Source organism: Notolepis coatsorum, assembly GCF_963971535.1.
Source record: "Notolepis coatsorum genome assembly, chromosome: 3".
In the NCBI taxonomy this organism is placed as follows: Eukaryota; Metazoa; Chordata; class Actinopteri; order Aulopiformes; family Paralepididae; genus Notolepis; species Notolepis coatsorum.
This window is the reverse complement of record NC_140167.1, coordinates 60,147,537-60,166,837: the sequence shown is the minus strand read 5'-3', so window position 1 is coordinate 60,166,837 and position 19,301 is coordinate 60,147,537. Positions and strand designations below refer to the sequence as shown.

At 44.4% G+C, this 19,301-nt stretch overlaps 1 protein-coding gene across 2 annotated transcripts in view; it reads right to left on the bottom strand.

The window, feature by feature from the left end:
* Nucleotides 1-19,301, bottom strand: part of tprb (translocated promoter region b, nuclear basket protein) — a gene marked incomplete at its 5' end in the record, with an annotated part of 107,004 nt that overhangs the window by 48,661 nt on the left and 39,042 nt on the right. For both annotated transcript variants that reach the window (XM_084310985.1, XM_084310986.1), the window contains 14 exons: nucleotides 2,145-2,275; nucleotides 5,233-5,364; nucleotides 5,789-5,926; nucleotides 6,733-6,880; nucleotides 7,533-7,720; nucleotides 9,035-9,238; nucleotides 10,630-10,746; nucleotides 11,301-11,453; nucleotides 12,026-12,192; nucleotides 12,600-12,768; nucleotides 13,363-13,503; nucleotides 17,548-17,682; nucleotides 18,017-18,179; nucleotides 18,761-18,909. In XM_084310985.1, coding sequence (XP_084167111.1) covers nucleotides 2,145-2,275; nucleotides 5,233-5,364; nucleotides 5,789-5,926; nucleotides 6,733-6,880; nucleotides 7,533-7,720; nucleotides 9,035-9,238; nucleotides 10,630-10,746; nucleotides 11,301-11,453; nucleotides 12,026-12,192; nucleotides 12,600-12,768; nucleotides 13,363-13,503; nucleotides 17,548-17,682; nucleotides 18,017-18,179; nucleotides 18,761-18,909 — 2,135 coding nt within the window. The remainder of the gene's footprint in view (nucleotides 1-2,144; nucleotides 2,276-5,232; nucleotides 5,365-5,788; nucleotides 5,927-6,732; nucleotides 6,881-7,532; nucleotides 7,721-9,034; nucleotides 9,239-10,629; nucleotides 10,747-11,300; nucleotides 11,454-12,025; nucleotides 12,193-12,599; nucleotides 12,769-13,362; nucleotides 13,504-17,547; nucleotides 17,683-18,016; nucleotides 18,180-18,760; nucleotides 18,910-19,301) is intronic.

The window sequence follows — 19,301 nt, the reverse complement described above, 5'->3', positions numbered from 1 at the left end:
CTCTGGTACCGCGATGACGGGGAGCGGGGGACCAACCACCACACAGCACGTTCAAGACCACCCTACCGCCATGTCTCAAGGCCTGATAAAGGTCAAGCGTGAGCACAGTGGCAGACATGTGATGGTGGTGGAGAACAACATAGACTCCAGGAAAAGAGTCTGCAAGGCCACTACTAGTATACTGCTACCGGTGACCCTTGACAAGGTACACAGGGAGTGGACGACAACCTCCTATAGGCCCCCTCTGAATGATGGAGGAGTGAATGTTCCCGACTGCATCGTCAAGAAGAGACATCATCAGAGCCCTGTGGACCAAGAGATTTCTGAACACACATTGTCCACATTATTATGTATTTATATAAATTTTACTGCGTTACTGTATTACATCACATTTGAATTACTTAGGTTACAAAATTGTATTGTCAGACAAGAAAGAATCAGTTGGTTTATTCTCTCATAGAAGAGGACATGTAACGTTGTTGTTTTGCACCTGTATGGTGAACAGTTGATAGTATATGCACTAAAATTACATACAGAAGCGATGCATAAGACGTTTTATCTCCTCATTTATAGAGAAGAAATGGAGAAAATTGCCTGATTCTAAGTAAAGACCAACAAAACTGAGGCAATCACAGATGAAAGTGACACTCAAACTCAGGTTAAATACAACTGGATCCTAAGTAATTTCATCAAGAATCATTATAAAATGTGCATATATATATATTTTTGAACAGTTTCCCATAATCAATCATGTTAGTTTTATTAACCACCAGGTTAACGGTTGTTAAAATGTTTTTGTACACATTAGCCTTATGTGTAAATCCTATTCCTAATAATTATGCACACAATTTTGTTTTTTCACCCTGTGCACTCTGACCACACAGAGACAGTGCATGTATTTAATTGGTTTATTACGATGCCTGTATGTACAACCATCACATTAGCTCCCCTGAGTCACGACATGAACGACTGAAGGTATGCCAAGATATATGCACAGCTATAGCTTATGTTAATTGTGGTTTGATATCAGAGTTGAGGACCACTCATTGACATAGGTATTTTGAGCAATTAATAAAAGAAAAGGGTGATATCTATTCCCACATCTCTGATATCAAAATAACACAGACCGCAGTCCAGTCGATCATGTCATGAATCATAGATGTAAATAATTCTATTTTAAACTGTTATGCCAACCAACATCACATCGGCCAAAATTTTAATTATTTTAATTGTTTTCTATTTTCACTTTTACCTGTTCCAAACAATCCTGGTATATTATACATTAATCTCACCCACATTATAAGAAAGAAAAGTGAGTATTGTGGTATAATATGTCCTCATGTAAATACACCCCGCCCCCCTCTCTGTGGAATAAGACATTCCTCTCCCCAAACCTGTACCCCCCCCCCCCAATTGACCTATCAAATGGGACCACACACCCCCCTTGTTGAACTATAAAGGGCTCCTCCCGACCACAATCGAGGTCTTCTTCTTACCTGGGTAATTTCAGCTGATCACCTGGGGGAAGCCCTCAGCCATTCTCTCTATGTAATTCTATCTGTTTGGTTAATAAACCCTTGTTATTATCCAAGCCTCGGTTGACTGAGAACATTCTTCATCAGGATATCTACAAATATCCCACAATAGAAAGTCCTGAGAACACAAGCTGGAGGAAGAGTTTGACGCAACGGTAAGGGGTGTACAGAGATAACAGTCCAAGTAATGCTTTATAGAGGAAGATGTACCAATGATTAAGCCTACGAGCAGGCAGGGACAGCCAACCTACCTTCTTATCTAGGATATCTCCTACTAAGGATAATCTGTTCCATAGGAAGGTGAAGTCAACATCACATGATATAATACTTAATGTAGGGGTGGCTTAAAATGCATATCATGGTAATATTAAGAATTTAACAGAAACCATATATATCACGGTATATTTGTTTTTCTTATAATAATAATACAAATAATAGAAATTGCTTTAGACTCTGGGATGGTAACAATTTATTCCCGAGGGTTAACTATGAGGTTTCCACTGGGCTCTTCCATTAGTATTGTGTAATCTGTATATTATGACAAAAAGTTTTAGTTCAGGTCATTGAACTGTCGGAGAACTGTCAGCTTCTCCACAAGGCCCTCCTCACCTGGCCACCTCAGCCTTCAGCCTGCCGTTCTCCTCACTGAGCTGCTGGAGGCGTTTCAGGTGTGCCTCCCTCTCAGTGTGTAGGCGCTTGTACTCGTCAGGATCAGTCTCTTTCTGCTGGCTCACCAGTTGCTGTGGAATCACAAAGGGGAACAAACTCAGTGCTTTCAAATGTGGACATGTTCCAGATCCAACGATCGGATTGAATGCTTCAGTTTAATAAAACAAAAATGTGGCTGTGAGCGTCACTAACATGTAGGGAACAAGAGCACAAGGAACAATACATGGCCAACAATCGACTTTGGGCGATATGACATTCTTGGATTAATCAGATTAATATTTCATCATGATATCCATTCACGGGGAGATTGTGGGAATTGTGATATATTCTTGCATAGTCCACACTTAACATCTACCGTATTCATAACTCTCATCATAGTCACTTTGACACTTGTCATATTGATAACTTTTACTTGTGATTAGGGATGAGAATTGATCAATACGATTCCATTATCGATTCTGCTTATCGATCCGATTCTTTATCGATTCCCTTATCGATTCTTGGTACATTCATAATTAAAATAAATAAATTGGAAATGCAACAGAACTAAGCTGGTTAGAATAACAACATGCAACTTGAGATTTCTGATGGTCATTTATTGTTGAGCCCCCATGTCATAAAAATACAAAAACTGTAAAATTAATTAACTATACACTTAAATAAAATTATGTATTTGAGAACTAATTTAATCTATTGAACTGTAGTTGCATTCAACAGGTCGTTATTGCAAAATAGAATTTGTTAGCAATAACCTACATGTATAAATAAAGGCCAGCTCAGTGTTCTCTCAGTCTCTCTGCAATGAGCATGGCTATTTAGCTAGCTAGCGGCTAACATTACTTTACCATGTAAATGAATGACTAGGATGCAAAGCACTTTCAGTTTTCACTGCACACACAAGACTGTCGCAATATCGAGCCCTTTAGGTTTTCCTAGTCAAGGAATCAAATAGTCTGCTATGGCTGCATGCGTGGCGCTAACGTTATTGTTTTTAAATGCGCAACTGTCGGAAAAACATGGCATCGATAAGAGGAACCGATAGTCACGGAGGCATGCAATTCCAGGAATGGGACAATTAGAAACCGGTTCCCAATCAATTCAGATTCCCATCCCTACTTGTGATTAATAAGTGTTTAGTAACTGCAAATGTTTTTAATCATTCTTAGGGTGTTTAGTCTAATGTAAAAACACCCCCCCCCCGTAAGTGGGAATGTGATTAGTGCTCCATTGTGTTTAGTGTAGGGAGAGGGGTGTGTAGGGTGTGGGGAGAGGAGTGTGTAGGGTGTGTTTAGTGTGGGGAGAGGAGTGTGTAGGGTGTGTTTAGTGTGGGGAGAGGAGTGTGTAGGGTGCGTTTAGTGTGGGGAGAAGAGTGTGTAGGGTGTGTTTAGTGTGGGGAGAGGAGTGTGTAGGGTGTGTTTAGTGTGGGGAGAGGAGTGTGTAGGGTGTGTTTAGTGTGGGGAGAGGGGTGTGTAGGGTGTGTTTAGTGTGGGGAGAGGAGTGTGTAGGGTGTGTTTAGTGTGGGGAGAGGAGTGTGTAGGGTGTGTTTAGTGTGGGGAGAGGAGTGTGTAGGGTGTGTTTAGTGTGGGGAGAGGTGTGTGTAGGGTGCGTTTAGTGTAGGGAGAGGGGTGTGTTTAGTGTGGGGAGAGGGGTGTGTAGGGTGTGTTTAGTGTGGGGAGAGGAGTGTGTAGGGTGTGTTTAGTGTAGGGAGAGGGGTGTGTTTAGTGTGGGGAGAGGGGTGTGTAGGGTGTGTTTAGTGTGGGGAGAGGGGTGTGTAGGGTGCGTTTAGTGTAGGGAGAGGGGTGTGTTTAGTGTGGGGAGAGGGGTGTGTAGGGTGTGTTTAGTGTGGGGAGAGGGGTGTGTAGGGTGCGTTTAGTGTAGGGAGAGGGGTGTGTTTAGTGTAGGGAGAGGGGTGTGTTTAGTGTGGGGAGAGGGGTGTGTAGGGTGTGTTTAGTGTAGGGAGAGGGGTGTGTTTAGTGTAGGGAGAGGGGTGTGTAGGGTGTGTTTAGTGTGGGGAGAGGGGTGTGTTTAGTGTAGGGAGAGGGGTGTGTTTAGTGTGGGGAGAGGGGTGTGTTTAGTGTGGGGAGAGGGGTGTGTAGGGTGTGGGGAGAGGGGTGTGTTTAGTGTAGGGAGAGGGGTGTATTTAGTGTAGGGAGAGGGGTGTGTAGGGTGTGTTTAGTGTAAGATGACCTGTGTGCTTCTCTTCTTCTTCTAGCTCCTCACTGACCTGTGCTTCTCTTCTTCTTCTAGCTCCTCACTGACCTGTGTGCTTCTCTTCTTCTAGCTCCTCACTGACCTGTGTGCTTCTCTTCTTCTAGGTCCTCACTGACCTGTGTGCTTCTCTTCTTCTTCTAGCTCCTCACTGACCTGTGTGCTTCTCTTCTTCTAGCTCCTCACTGACCTGTGTGCTTCTCTTCTTCTTCTAGCTCCTCACTGACCTGTGTGCTTCTCTTCTTCTTCTAGCTCCTCACTGACCTGTGTGCTTCTCTTCTTCTTCTTCTAGCTCCTCACTGACCTGTGTGCTTCTCTTCTTCTTCTAGCTCCTCACTGACCTGTGCTTCTCTTCTTCTTCTAGCTCCTCACTGACCTGTGTGCTTCTCTTCTTCTAGCTCCTCACTGACCTGTGTGCTTCTCTTCTTCTTCTAGCTCCTCACTGACCTGTGTGCTTCTCTTCTTCTTCTAGCTCCTCACTGACCTGTGAGCTTCTCTTCTTCTAGCTCCTCACTGACCTGTGTGCTTCTCTTCTTCTTCTAGCTCCTCACTGACCTGTGTGCTTCTCTTCTTCTTCTAGCTCCTCACTGACCTGTGTGCTTCTCTTCTTCTTCTAGCTCCTCACTGACCTGTGTGCTTCTCTTCTTCTTCTAGCTCCTCACTGACCTGTGAGCTTCTCTTCTTCTTCTTCTTCTTCTAGCTCCTCACTGACCTGTGTGCTTCTCTTCTTCTAGATCCTCACTGACCTGTGTGCTTCTCTTCTTCTTCTAGCTCCTCACTGACCTGTGTGCTTCTCTTCTTCTTCTAGCTCCTCACTGACCTGTGTGCGGTTCTTCCAGCGCCTGATGTCCTCGTCCAGGATCTTCTTCTCAGCCTGCAGCATGCCGCTCTTCTCACTCAGCTCAGAGTTGGCCTGCTGCATCGGCATGATGTCAGACTCCAGCTTACGCACCTTAAAACATCAAACATAGGCATTCAGTGCTAAAGGGAAATCTTCATAGATTTTCGGAAAAGTTGGAAATAATATCAGTAGTTGTTGTTGGTGAAGTGACAGGCAGCATGATGTTGATGGAATGGAATATGCAAGTTATTCAACTGTAGTGACCTGTGTCTTTATTGAAGTTATAATAACCACATAAAATCTAGATGAACAGGTAGAAAGCTCTACCTAGAGACCATGATAGAAAGCTCTACCTAGAAACCATGATAGAAAGCTGTACCTAGAGGGACTGATAGAAAGCTCTACCTAGAGGTACTGATAGAAAGCTCTACCTAGAGGGACTGATAGAACGCTCTACCTAGAGGGACTGATAGAAAGCTCTACCTAGAGGGACTGATAGAAAGCTCTACCTAGAGACCATGATAGAAAGCTGTACCTTGGCCTGGGCTTGTTGCAGCTCCCGGTCTATACTGTCCTTCTCCTCCCTCAGCATCTTGTTGGTCTCCAGCAGGATGCTCATGGTCTCAGTCTTCTTCATCAGCTCATCATGCTGAGCCAGAGTCTTGGCCGTCACCTGGTCAGGAGGAGAGAACACCTGGACTGAGTGACAGTAGTCAATTATTGGCCAAGCTGGAAAGTTGGAACTAGTCGTAATTTTCACCTAAAATGTTTATAAACGTACCCCTTACTAGGGATGGGCAGGAATAATGTTTTCCCAGACTGAGTACTCGCATGAATTACTCGAGTAGTGCTCGAGTAATTGTTTCGAGAAATCTATTTTTAGAACGCATACTAAAGCACATGACCGCAGCAATAACAAACGCTACGCAAAGTGGGCAACATGTTGGCACAATTTGGAAATGCACACGAACCGCTGTTTTTATCTTTTACATAATGCAACGATATTTCCATGGTACTCCCCCATGCGCCACAGCTGACAGTGTTGTCTTCCTGCAACAAGTCACGCCTCGCCGGATTTCAAAACAAGATTTCTGTTTCAGTCGCACTTTTGGTGCAAAAAAGAAAATCTAGCACCATCAAAAACCACTCAAGTTCAGTTAAAATGGCGAGTACTCTAACCCATCCCTACCCCTTACCAACCTTAACCTTACATGAGACCTCACACTTAACCTCAGATAGATGATAAATGTGTCAATATAAATGGTAAGCTTTACAATATTGTTCCTCACATTCACTCATTCACACAGACGGCGGAGGCGACCATGCAAGGTGCACACCTGCTCATCGGAAGCAATTAGAGGTTATGTGTCTTGCTCAAGGACACTCCGACACGCTGCCCGGGAGGAGCTGGAATCAAACCGGGAACCTTCCTATTATCCATCTACCTCCTGAGACACTGTGGAAGTATGAAGAACTGACCTGCATCCTCTCCCTCTCAGCGGTCAGGCTGTCCCGTGCCTCTCTCAGCTCCCTCTCCAGGTGCTCCACCCTCAGACGGTGGCGCAGGCTTTCTCCCTGGGCCACTTCAAAACGAGACTCCGCAATCTCCTTCTCCCTGCGCACAAAGCTGGGGCACAGGAGAGAGGATGGAGACAGATGGATAAAAAAAAAAGATGCGTTCATGTTATACATAGTGTACCTGCAAGATACATTACTTTTCCTTAGTGCATATTTCCATGTTAAAGGTGCGTTTTTCATACATTGGTCAGTGGTAGCCTGAAAGGATAAGCAGGTTTTATGAGCAGCAGGTCGTCAGTTCGTTCCCAGACAAGACATGGAAAATCTTGGGCAGGGATATTAAATTAATAACGGGACACAGTGTCATAGATGCGAAGCATGAGAGCAGATTCTCTGAACATGAGTCATGTCTGTGAGCCCACGAAATGGTCAGAGTGGCTAGCTGTGAGTAACTGACTGAATGTTTGTGAGTGAATGAGACTGCCGGTCTAGGAGGTGCTTTGTATCTAAAAACAACAGTTTAAGTGCCCTTGAGCAAGGCACTTAACCCCCAGACTGCTCCAGTGGAGCTGTGCAGTGGCCAACAGTGTCAGACTGTGGTTGTACTGTGAGCATCTCCCAGGTATGAGTGTGTGGAACTGTGTGAATGAGAAACAGGGTGTCGTTCCTCAGCGAATCTAACCTGGTTAAGTACAAGGTAAAACAAATAAAACAGGGAATTATAATAATAAAAAAGAAGAAATTATACGAGTGTGAAATACCGGAGTATCTCCAGAACCTGGTCCTGTGACTTGCCCTCCTCAGTGAAGGACATGTTCATGGGGTTCTCGCTAGCGGCTCGCTGCAGGGTGGTGGCCATCTTGCTGCTCATGGTCTGAATCTGCTCGTGGAGGAGAGTGTTCTGTCGCTGGAGCTCCTCAGATCTGCTGTCCACCTTAGACATCTCCTCCTGAGACACATGGGACAGGATTCAACTTTTAAAACTGCATTTTCTCTCCCTCTCTCCCCGTATCCAACATCTATCCCCATGCAAACAACCCTGAAGATCATCTCCTCCAGTTATATCAGTGCATCATCCTAAATATACATTTACACTCAAGACATTGACTATTATTATTAATTTGGGGATAACCAGGGACCAACATTAACTCATTCTGCGCCAACCACGTAATATTACGTGTTTGCTCGCCAACCGTTGAGCACCAAACGCGTAATATGTTTTTAGATGTTTTTCTATTATAATATCCTTTACACTCTCACGGACCTCTGTGTTATCATTGGAACTCATTCTGAGTCCTCGAGAGTGCAATGCCGGCCGAATACTGCTAGGTGGCAGTATCGCCTATCCTTTGAAACCTTATTTCACACTGTGCGTTACATTTTATATTGTCCGGGCTGAGAATTTGGCAAGTGAAACGCTTCATTCGAGCCACTTGGAACGCGTCCAGCACACTTGATGCATATTTTGTGCCATTTCATGTCAGGGACCCGATGGACATAAATACTGGAAATCGCGATCAGACCCCCCGCATTTCACTGTATGCTTGTATGCCATGACAAATGAAACTCTTGACTTGACAATTGGAATATTCATTTTGGAATAACTCCTAGCAAAGGTAAGGACTATATGACATCAACCCTACTTTGATCCAACAATGATTTCACATCGATCGCAACGATCAACGTATGTAGTATTCAAAACGTATGCCGTTGCTGACGATCAGAGCATCACAAAACGACCCGCCCCCTTTGACGCCTTCATGATGATTATATACCTTTGATTTGGAAATAATATCGTGTCCAGGCGAGCAGCGCAAACGACTTTCGCAAAATGCACATAGCGCTCCATAACTCAGCTTCCAGGAATTAGCCCGGATCACTCTGAAACTATACAATATTCACCACGGGATAACACACGAACGTATACATGAAAAAATTAACAATTTTTTACATGTTGGACGAGAGATAGTGACTGTCAAATTAGCCATAGTATTGTGTTCATAGCTATAATATAGAATATAGATATAGCTCTGCAAACATCGTGACGCACAGTGAAAATGATTTTAACGTGGCCCATTGACTACAGGGATGAGTATAATAGCTGGCACTGAATGAGTTAAAACAAATTCATAAACAAATGTCCATGACATTTTCAGAATTTGTATCATTTTCCACAACATTACCAGGCATGGAAAACACAATTGTCAAATTCCATGACTTTTCCAGGATCATATGAACCCTGCATCTACCCCCCACTACCAACCTTGAAGATCCTCTCTTGTTCCTCCCAGGAGACTCTGGCCTCCAGCAGCTGAGCGCTGGCTCTCTGGGCCCCCTCCTCCAGCTGGTGCCGGTGCTCTACAGCCTGAAGGGCCTGGTTCTTGGCTGCCTGGAGAGCCTCCACGTCGGCCGCATGCAGTATCATCTCACGCTCATACTTATCCTGGGCCTCCGCTGCCCGTTTGGCCTGGGGGACGAGGAGGACAGGGTGTTTAGATACACAGTAAAACAGCCCGTTTAGCCTGGGGGGTGAGGAGGACAGGGAGGGTGTTTAGATACACAGTAAAACAGCCCGTTTAGCCTGGGGGGTGAGGAGGACAGGGAGGGTGTTATAGATACACAGTAAAACAGTCAGTTTGGCCTGGGGGATGAGGAAGACAGGGTGTTATAGATACACAGCAAAACAGTCAGTTTGGCCTGGGGGATGAGGAGGACAGGCCTGGGGGATGAGGAGGACAGGGAGGGTGTTATAGATACACAGTAAAACAGTCAGTTTGGCCTGGGGGATGAGGAGGACAGGGAGGGTGTTATAGATACACAGTAAAACAGTCAGTTTGGCCTGGGGGATGAGGAGGACAGGGAGGGTGTTATAGATACACAGTAAAACAGCCCGTTTGGCCTGGGGGACGAGGAAGACAGGGTGTTATAGATAGATACACAGTAAAACAGCCCGTTTGGCCTGGGGGATGAGGACAGGGTGTTATAGATACAGTAAAAACAGCACGTTTGGCCTGGGGGATGAGGAGGACAGGGTGTTATAGATGCATGTGTTATACGTCAGTCCTCAGGTTCGTGCCACTAAGGTGTCAGCTAATGAGGATTATTTTTTTTTGTATCTACTTTTTCTCCCCCATTTTCTATTTTTCTCCCTTTCCCAATTTCGTATTGTCCAATTCTACCCTCCCCTGTCTCGAACGTTGTTAGGCCATGCCTCCCACAAGCCGGCTGCAATGTGGACGAAGCCTTGCATCACGTGTCCCCTCCGGTACACGAGGAAGCAGCAGTCGCATCTTTTCACCTGCACAGCGCGATCTCTCAGCAGCGAGGGTCTGCGTGGGAGGGACACGCCGCCCCCGTCGCTTCCTGATTCTACTGCGCAGGCGCACCAACCGACCTGTAGGAGTCGCTGTCCACAACGTCCGATCCTCACCCACCAGCTTCCCACCCGCTAATACTGCCAATTGTATTAGTATGAACGACCAGCCAAGCTGGTAGCAACGCAGAGAGCTGGGCTCGAACCCAGCATCTCCTGCGTTGGTGGCGAGCGCCTTGCCCACTGCGCCACCTAGCCGCCCTAGCTAATGAGGATTCTAATAAAGAAAACAAAACAGGAAAGAATATTAAAATGGTAGGAACATCCAACAGAAAAAAGCAAATCACGTCCACAACTGATGGGTCGAATTAGTATTTGAAATAAATCTGGTTTGATTTTGTGAGATGGATAATTGTCGGGTTCAATCCAATCCAAAGTATTTCCTTTATAATTGAGTCAGGCCAGCTGCTAAAATACCTCCTCTTAGTGCATTGCTTCCCAATATGAGAAATGTAAACAGTCTACGTCACTGGGGTTTCACCCACCTGCTCCTGGCTGTCCATCAAGGCCTGCTGCTGCTGGGCTGCAGCCAACGTCACCCTCTGTAGCGCCTCCTGGTGGTCGCCCTGGGCACTGCTCAGACTCCTCCTCAACTCGCTCATCTAACAGAAAAACCAGTAAGATGAATAACGTGTTGGTTTATTTGAAGTGTATTTTCTAGCCCTTTATATACCTTCCATGTATCATTGGTAAACATTAGTGTTCCCTCTGTATGTACTTTGTTAAAAAAAAACTCTCCTAAAGCTAGAAATCAGAGATAGAATTATAAAGAAAAATTCTGGGACACAGAAATGTGTGAATTCTTAAAACGGGTGGCATTCCCCTTTAACACGGACCTCGTCTTAGAATAGAATATTAGTACTTTATTGATCCCAAGGGAAATTCAGCACTACAGATCGCTCACAGTAAACATTTAGGTAGTCAAATATCTAACATCACGAATAAGAATAAAATAGTCAGGGATATACATTCTGAGATATGTACAAACATTCTTAAATATACAGCCAAAAATATACAGTAATAAGTGTAAAATTGTAAAATGTCTTTTTTAAAAGTAAAAATTCATGCCAGAGTTGTATTGTCACTCTGTGCTTATGTGTACAATGATACATTCATAATGACTGCTAATGTTGTTACTTTTATTATTTCTAGTTACCTGTTGCTCCAGAGAAGCCAGGGCTTTCCTCTTCTCCTCCTCCAGCTCCTGTTTCTCCTTCTCTGCTTCCAGGATCTTCTTCTCCAGCTGCCTGTGCTGCTCCTGGCCCTCCTTCACGCGGGCCTCGGTGGAGGAGCGCACCTGCTCAGTCACCTAGAGGACAGAGAGGTTGGGGTGATGCAGATGTTCCTGGACAAATCCCCAATCTGGTCTGACATCATCCCTGTCCTTAGCAGAGATCAATCATCATCTCAACCATTGTGTATGCGTGTCCTGGCACCTGGAGAGATTTTGTTTTGCATCTGTATCTGCAGGGCTAGCCATTCCTTTTAGGGCATTTCTGTTTCATTTGATAGGACAGTGAGTGACCGTAAATGAGTGACCATAAATCAGGGGTAGAGAAAAGTGGGATGGCATGTAAACAAAGGTCTCAGGTCAGATTTGAACCCTGGACATTGTGATTACATGGTATGCTAGCATGGTGAGCCCCCAGGGCTCCTCTTCATTGATTAATCTGTCGGCTTGGTCCACTGCTAGTTGGTTTCTATGATTTGTCCCATGCTGTGGTGAGGACTAGATGTAAAGAGGTCCTTCTGCATTATTGCATGTGGGAAACTAAACTTTTACAGATTTGTCTATGAAATCGACTAATCAATTTGTCGCAGAATCCTATGACTATTAGAATATGAGTTTCTTTAGCTGAGAACAGCTGTAATTATCCCCACCTGTTTCTCTCTATCCAGGGACTCCTCCAGGCTCTGGGCCATGGCTCTGTACTGCTCCATGCTGGAGGTCACAGTCTTCAGCTGCTCCCCCAGCTCCTCAGCCCGGGTCTCAGCCTGGCGCAGGAGACCATGCAGGCCCTCGTTGTCCTGCTCTGAACCATGGAGCCCTGAGGTTGGAGAGGAGGGAGAGAGAGAGAGGGGGGGGTATGGAGAGGTATGTGAGAAGGAGAGAGAGGGGGGAGCAGGTGAGAGAAAGAGGTGGGGGGAGCGGTAGAATGGAGGAAAGAAAGGAAGAGAGCAAGACAGGAGAGGAAAAAGTGACAAAGGAAGGAAGACAGAACAAGGTGCATCAGAAAGAAGAAAGAGAAGGAGAAGAAAACAATGATAACCTGGGATTAATGAAAACACTATATATCTGAATGTATCTGAGAGCGTGGCACACTCGGTTTGCTTAATCAGTATTTATCTGGATATAGGTGTTGTCGCACACACGTATGCATTTGTGTGCAATCCTTTGCCGTGCTTTATGTTTGCATACATGTCCTTGTCTGTCTGTATGCATGTGCGTACCGACCTCTGAGGCGCATGCTAGGTGTAGAGGGGGAGGCAGGACGTGGGTCAACACCACCATGTTGTATCCCGAGGGTGTTTAGCTCCACCTGGGCAGCACTAAGCAGCTCTCTGGTGTTCTGGTGCAGGGCCACCTGGCTCTCCAGCTGCCTCTTGGCATCCAGCAGCTGCACCTGCAGGGAGAGAAGGAGCAGATAGTAAGGAATTGATATGAACAAGCAAATCAATTCACCTTTAAATAAAAGGTTCACGTTTTTAAACATAGTCTGACATGATGTTGACTAGTACAGGCCATAATTTCACAGATCACTTTGAATCAGCATTGAAAAACAGCACTATGCTGCATCTTCTCATCAGGCTCCAATACAGTCCAAAGTGTTTTAGCCTTCAAACACCATGATACAAAACAGGAAACTCGTAGTACGGTCAGATGTGTCTTCATACAGTATGTTCTACTGAGGACATGGTTGCAAACCACTCGTATCAAACATTATGAGTTTAAAAGGCATTATGCTATCTAAATTGCCCAGTTACATGTGTAACTAGCCTATGAAAATAATTGGCCTCAATAATGGATGCAACACATACAATTCCAAGAACCCCCCCTGTTCTGAAGTAGTAGAGAGAGGAAGCAGAAGGAATGACATGAGAGAGACTGCCTGGTTATGATCAGATATGGGAGAAATGAGGTGAACACAGCAGGATCAATGTTGGGAAAAGAAGTGGTTGATATCATCTGACGTGTTACAGAGCGGGCCGTCGCTTACATCTTGGTTTCTGTTGAGCAGGTGGCGCTGCTCCACCTCGTTCTCCAGCCTCTTCTGCAGCTGAGAGATCTCCCTCTCCTGCTTCTCCACCTGGGTGTTCAGACGCTGACGCGTGTCCGTCTCGGAGCGCTCCAGGGTGGCCTGGGGGACGAGGACAGAGCGGTATATCATCCTAGACGTGTGTGTTTTGCGCATGTATTAGGAGTGCCGATTCGAAAAATCTGATCCGTGACTCAAAACTGTGATCCGATCAGCGGGTTTTGTGATCTGTTGCACCCCTAGCATTTATTTATTTTATTTAACCAGGTAGGTCAATTAAGAAAAAAATCGTATTTACAATGACAAACTGGCGAGAGGACAGAAGCTCCTCTCGAAGGGTAATGGGGACAAAACATTTTTATAAAATAAAATAAATAATAAAAACACATCAAACAAACAACCAATTACAAAGTATGTAATACATGAAGCAGAACAGTCAAATTACAGTTAAAAGGCTGGGTGACGGTTGCAGGTGTATGTAAGACAACCAAGTCTCTGAAACAGTGGCCCATTCTTGTGAAGACTAAAGTAAGAGAGGAACTGGTAAAACCTAAGACATTATCTCTACCTTAACACTTTCCGTGCCAGCAGGGGGTGCCAAATATATCGCTTGAGTGCCAACGCTGTAGTCCAGGGGTCAGCAACCTTTACTATCAAAAGAGCCACTTTTCCCCCCTCCCACAAAATAAAATGCTCAGGGAGCCGCACAACCTATTTACCCTTAAAATAAAGATAACAGTGTATAACGTTTTATATATCCCCAAGCATACCCCACATTTAGCATAAAACGTCTGACAATTGCATACCCAAAGTAATTTGCGATTTATTATACTTTATACTTATAGCACACAGTTTGTTGCATTAATGGAATTATAAATAAACAAAAAGAATTTTTTTTACTTTGTATTGCCGTTTTTACCTGTTATAACAAAGGGAAACCTCAAACTCTTATGAAGAGAAAAAATACTGGCTGTGTAGACCTACTTTGAAATAAAACACAGAAAAGGAGAAAAAACACTGGCATCTGTAGACCTACTTTGAAATAAAACCCTGAACTAGTTTGTGGAAAATCTATCAAATAAAAAGTAAATTTTTCGTTGTTCGCAAATTTCGCACCACATATCAGGCATACAGGTAAGCCTGCATCGTTAAGTCGTGAAAGCAAATTAATCTGTCCACGCTGAATTAAACCCTCTATTTTCCTCAGACTTTAATTTTTTTGGATTTATCCATGGTTAGCTTACTGGGGGGGAAACTCGAGATTAGCCACTTGCAGACGGCAGGGAGAGGCGCGGGGTGTGACGTACTGTATATTTTAGTTGATGAAATATTTTTGTTGATGAAATATTTTCTCATTTCAGTGTCACAGTATGACATCGATCTCCAAAATAAGAAAAAAAATAAAATAAAGGTTGATTATTTTTTTTTATTTTTTTGCCAGGGAGCCGCAGCTGATTGGCTAAAGAGCCGCAGGTTGCCGACCCCTGCTGTAGTCAGAGAGCGATCACATTTGCGAACGCATAAACTATATCTTAAATTATGGCTATGTGTCTAATACAACCGTCGCTTATCAATAACTTGTTTGCAGTCAATATTGTCGAAGCGGATTTTTTAAATGTATTATCGGTTCATTTCCGTTTTATACCATTTAGAAAAACGCTCGTTTTTTGAAACATTAAGAAAAAAATAAAGATTCTGCAGGAATCGAGCTTTACTGGAATACACAAAACACGTTGTCATTTTTCGGCCCATTTATGAATAGTTTTCAAATAGACGCTAGATTATCGATAGTATACGTGTATTTATGCACGCTATAGAAGCAGGCTAAAAAATGTATTATCTTATTTCCTGATCAGCACACACACACTCACAGCCACACACACACATATGGCACACGCGGATATACAGGTGAAAAGAGCTCGGATTATCCCAAGACTAGATTCCTTACCTCAGATCAGATGTTCTCCAAAAAGATTATTCCAATTCCTGATCGCCATTCCAAATATCGATCGCGTTTATTGATCCAACGCTGGGTGGTCGAAACACATATTCTCCGCTGTTCTGATGGACCACAAAGACTGCAATCGGCTCGGATTACATGCCTGACAAGTAAAATGTGGAATCCGGACTTTTTCACCATGCGTTTCCATTGACTCCATTCCAAAGGGTGCATTACCATCCGGGAGACGATAGGGGCGGTATTTTCCCAATTCGAGCTAAGAGATAGTCCCAGTGGTAACGTGAGGCTAGATTGATGAAATATGATGGAAATCGCTAATAAAAGCTAAAAACGACATCTCGTTTTTGGCACTCAACGGTTGGCATGAAATAACGACATATGCCGTGGCTGGCACTCCGTGTTAAGAGCCAATGCCTTAACACATTCCCTGCCATTGGTTATATCCATCAATATAGCCAGTCTGCCACCACTCTAAGCCTATGGAGATGTTCACCTTCTTTGTAGGGCTATAACTTTTTAAATTATATTGCTAAATTGACATTACTATGGCCCATTCAACATCGATTATCTATCGTTCAGGATGTAGGAACGTTATACTTTTTCATTCAAACATTCATACAAAAATACCTTCTAGAATATAAGTATGTTTATCGTTTTCTGCAGTAATTCCTAGAACGTTAGTTATAGGCATATAAACGCATATATAGATGATCGATTGCCGTTTATTCCCGATACACGCTATATAAAAAAATTCAACTGTATATGATCCTATACGTTATGAGTCATCATGCCGGAGGAAAGGGGGGGGGGGGGGGTCGTTTAAAATTCCGTGATCGCCAGTAAATGCTTTATGTAGTATGGGTGATATATTGATCAGATCAGTTTGCAGTGAAATGAATAAACAATTGGGCTGAAAATGACGTTAGTGTCCCCTTACCGTTCGCAGATGAGACTGGCGGTGAAATATCCCAGGTATACGACACCGATCGCCTAGGTGGTGTGGCAGACAACGCATGGCGGGCAATAACGCTGTACAGCGTGAACGGCGGTGGATGTGTTAAGCAGGGTTCTCACGCTTACCTTGAAATCATTTTCCATACTACCTCCTGATTTTGCCAAGTTTTTGGCATTTGGAATTTAGCCCCTCCCACTTCCCCAATGAACATTGCAGGCGTGCAGTAGGCTTAGGCTACTGACCTTTAACGTTAGACTACTTGGGCAAATTGCACAACCATTGGACAGAGGGAGGACTGGCGACCCTATGTGGCCGTCACATTTCGGTAATCCAGTGGCCAACTGGCCATGGGCCATATCCTATACACAGATTGCAACCCAGCATAATAAATAGTTACAAGCAAGAACAAGATTTTTGGAGGGGGAGAAAGGTAGGTTTTTATTTTTCTCCGATGTATTGCCCCCAAAGGCCACCAAATCTACTTGTGCAGCCCATCCCATCAAATGTTCCAGGACAACACAATAATTTTCATCTTATTTAAAACATTTGCTCAGTTTCCATGCCTTTTCCAGGTATGAAAAATGGTTAAATAATTTCAGGTAGTGTGGGCACCCTGCTTAAGGCCCCTTCCGACTGCCTCGCGGCTGCAATCAATCCGTACCGTGCAGCTGCATACGCTCCACTACATAGGAAAATAATTTAATGCAGCCGCGCTGCTAGACTTGGCTGGAGGCGGTCGGAACGGGCCATTGCTGTTGTAGTCTGGTGGGGGGAATGTGTGCTGTGGTGATGCAGTAGTCAAATAAAAAGTTACTGAACTATCCCCCAGTGGACGAACTCCGTGAGGTCAGACTGAATCTGACAGTACTTACTAAATCTATACCATCAATTTCAACCAATAACCCTTTTAAAATCTTATAATTCACACCTGAATTTATAATCAGCTCAAATCTATTTCAGGTGAGCAAGAGGTTCTGGCTGCGTTGCTGACTTAGTTACCTGTATGGCCTGTAGGTTGGTGAGCAATAGGTTCTGGCTGCGTTGCTGACTTAGTTACCTGTATGGCCTGTAGGTTGGTGAGCAACAGGTTCTGGCTGCGTTGCCGACTTAGTTACCTGTATGGCCTGTAGGTTGGTGAGCAACAGGTTCTGGCTGCGTTGCCGACTTAGTTACCTGTATGGCCTGTAGGTTGGTGAGCAACAGGTTCTGGCTGCGTTGCTGACTTAGTTACCTGTATGGCTTGTAGGTTGCTGAGCAACAGGTTCTGGCTGCGTTGCTGACTTTGAATGCTCTCCTTCTCCTGGGTCAGTCTGGACTCCACCAGCTTCAGCATGTCTCTCTCCTTACGCAGGTTCTCAGTGCGGCCCTGAAGGGAGACGGGACCAAGCTCAACTCTTGTTGCAAACTCAATGTAGAAGTGGCACGAACACATGCAAAGTTAATGGAAGGAAGTGGTCAGAGTGAGAGGGATTTCAATGCAGGTGGGAGGAAACGTGCGGCGAAGAGGCATTTGCTCGAAGTGAGAACGTTCCAACTCGACAAGAAATGTTCTAGTTTATGTACAGTATATATACATCGTCATCGGAAGTGTGTATTCACGATGAGGTGATGTGATGAGGAACTTTGAGTGAGTTTAATTGCTCGTAGCATAGTAGTAAAAGCATAGTGGCATAGTAGAAAAAAGACAGACAAACGCAGACCTCTGACATGGTGAGTTTCTCCTGGGCGGCCTTCAGGTCTTGCGTCATGGAGTTGATGGTCTGCTCGCTCCTCTGGGCTGCGGCGGCCATCTTCTGTGCCTTCTCTCTGACGGAGGCGATCTCTTTCCTGTAGCCCTCTACGTTGTCCTGCAGCATCTCATACCTGACGGCGGCACGGGACACAAGAACATTTTTAAAGGGATAGTTGTGATTTTCGGAACCCTAGCCCAATTGAGTAGTCCTTTCTCAATCCTAGTTAGTTGGCTAGTTAGCAACAGTGTTGAGAAAGAACTTAACCAAATTGACAGCATCATTTGTAAGTAGGAAATAGGGGTAGGGTTCCAAAAATCACAACCATCTCTTTTGTGCTGTTCCAAGCGCCAGCTCTTCTGTGTGCAGACATTTAGACAATAGTCTAGGTTCCCCTGGTGAACCCTTTGTAGGTGAATTTATTTTCATTGCCAGATAAAGAGGTTCAGGGTTCCTGTGGTAACATACATTTTCTTCTACGCATTATATGCAGGGCCATCCGCGACTAAAGAAATTCTAATAGTCATCGGACTTAAAACGAATTGATTTGTTGATTTAAATAGAGTTTTCCACATGTAATAACGCAGAAGCATCTCTTTAAATCTCAGTTTAACAGAGATGCGTTCAGCATTTTCAAGGAAATAACTTATTCAGCATAAAAAAAAAAATACAAATTTACAAATCGACTAAAAACAAACAGACGATGAACCCCACCTCTTGGAGGCGAACTCCAGCTGGGTGGAGATCTTGGTGTTCTGAGAGCGGAGGTCAGCCAGCTGCTCCTGCTGCTTCTCGCGCTGCTCCACCTGGGCCTTGTCGCTCTCCGCACGCTCCTTCTTATAGGTGGAGAACGCCTCCTGCAACTGGACACACAAACATTGAGGATATTGATGGATTAAGAATGACAATCACACTGTCAGCACTCCCTCAATTAGAATGTCTTTATTTGCAGAGTACCGTACATTTTACTTAAAGCAGAAATGTATCTTAACCAGTCTGTCGTCCGTGGACCAACTCCAGTTCTGATGCCAGTGTCTTGGTCAAGGGCGATGACAGGAGTATGTACCTAGCATGTCTTTTTATGGTGTGGTAGGAAACCCATGTGAACAGGGGAGAACATGCAAACTCCACACAGCATTGTCCCGTCTCACAGCCAGGCATTTAACAAAACTAAAGGTTTTTAAAATGTTGAGTATGTGTATACTGCCCTCTAGTGACAGTGTATAGGACATGCCAGTGCTAGGTAAACTTCTCC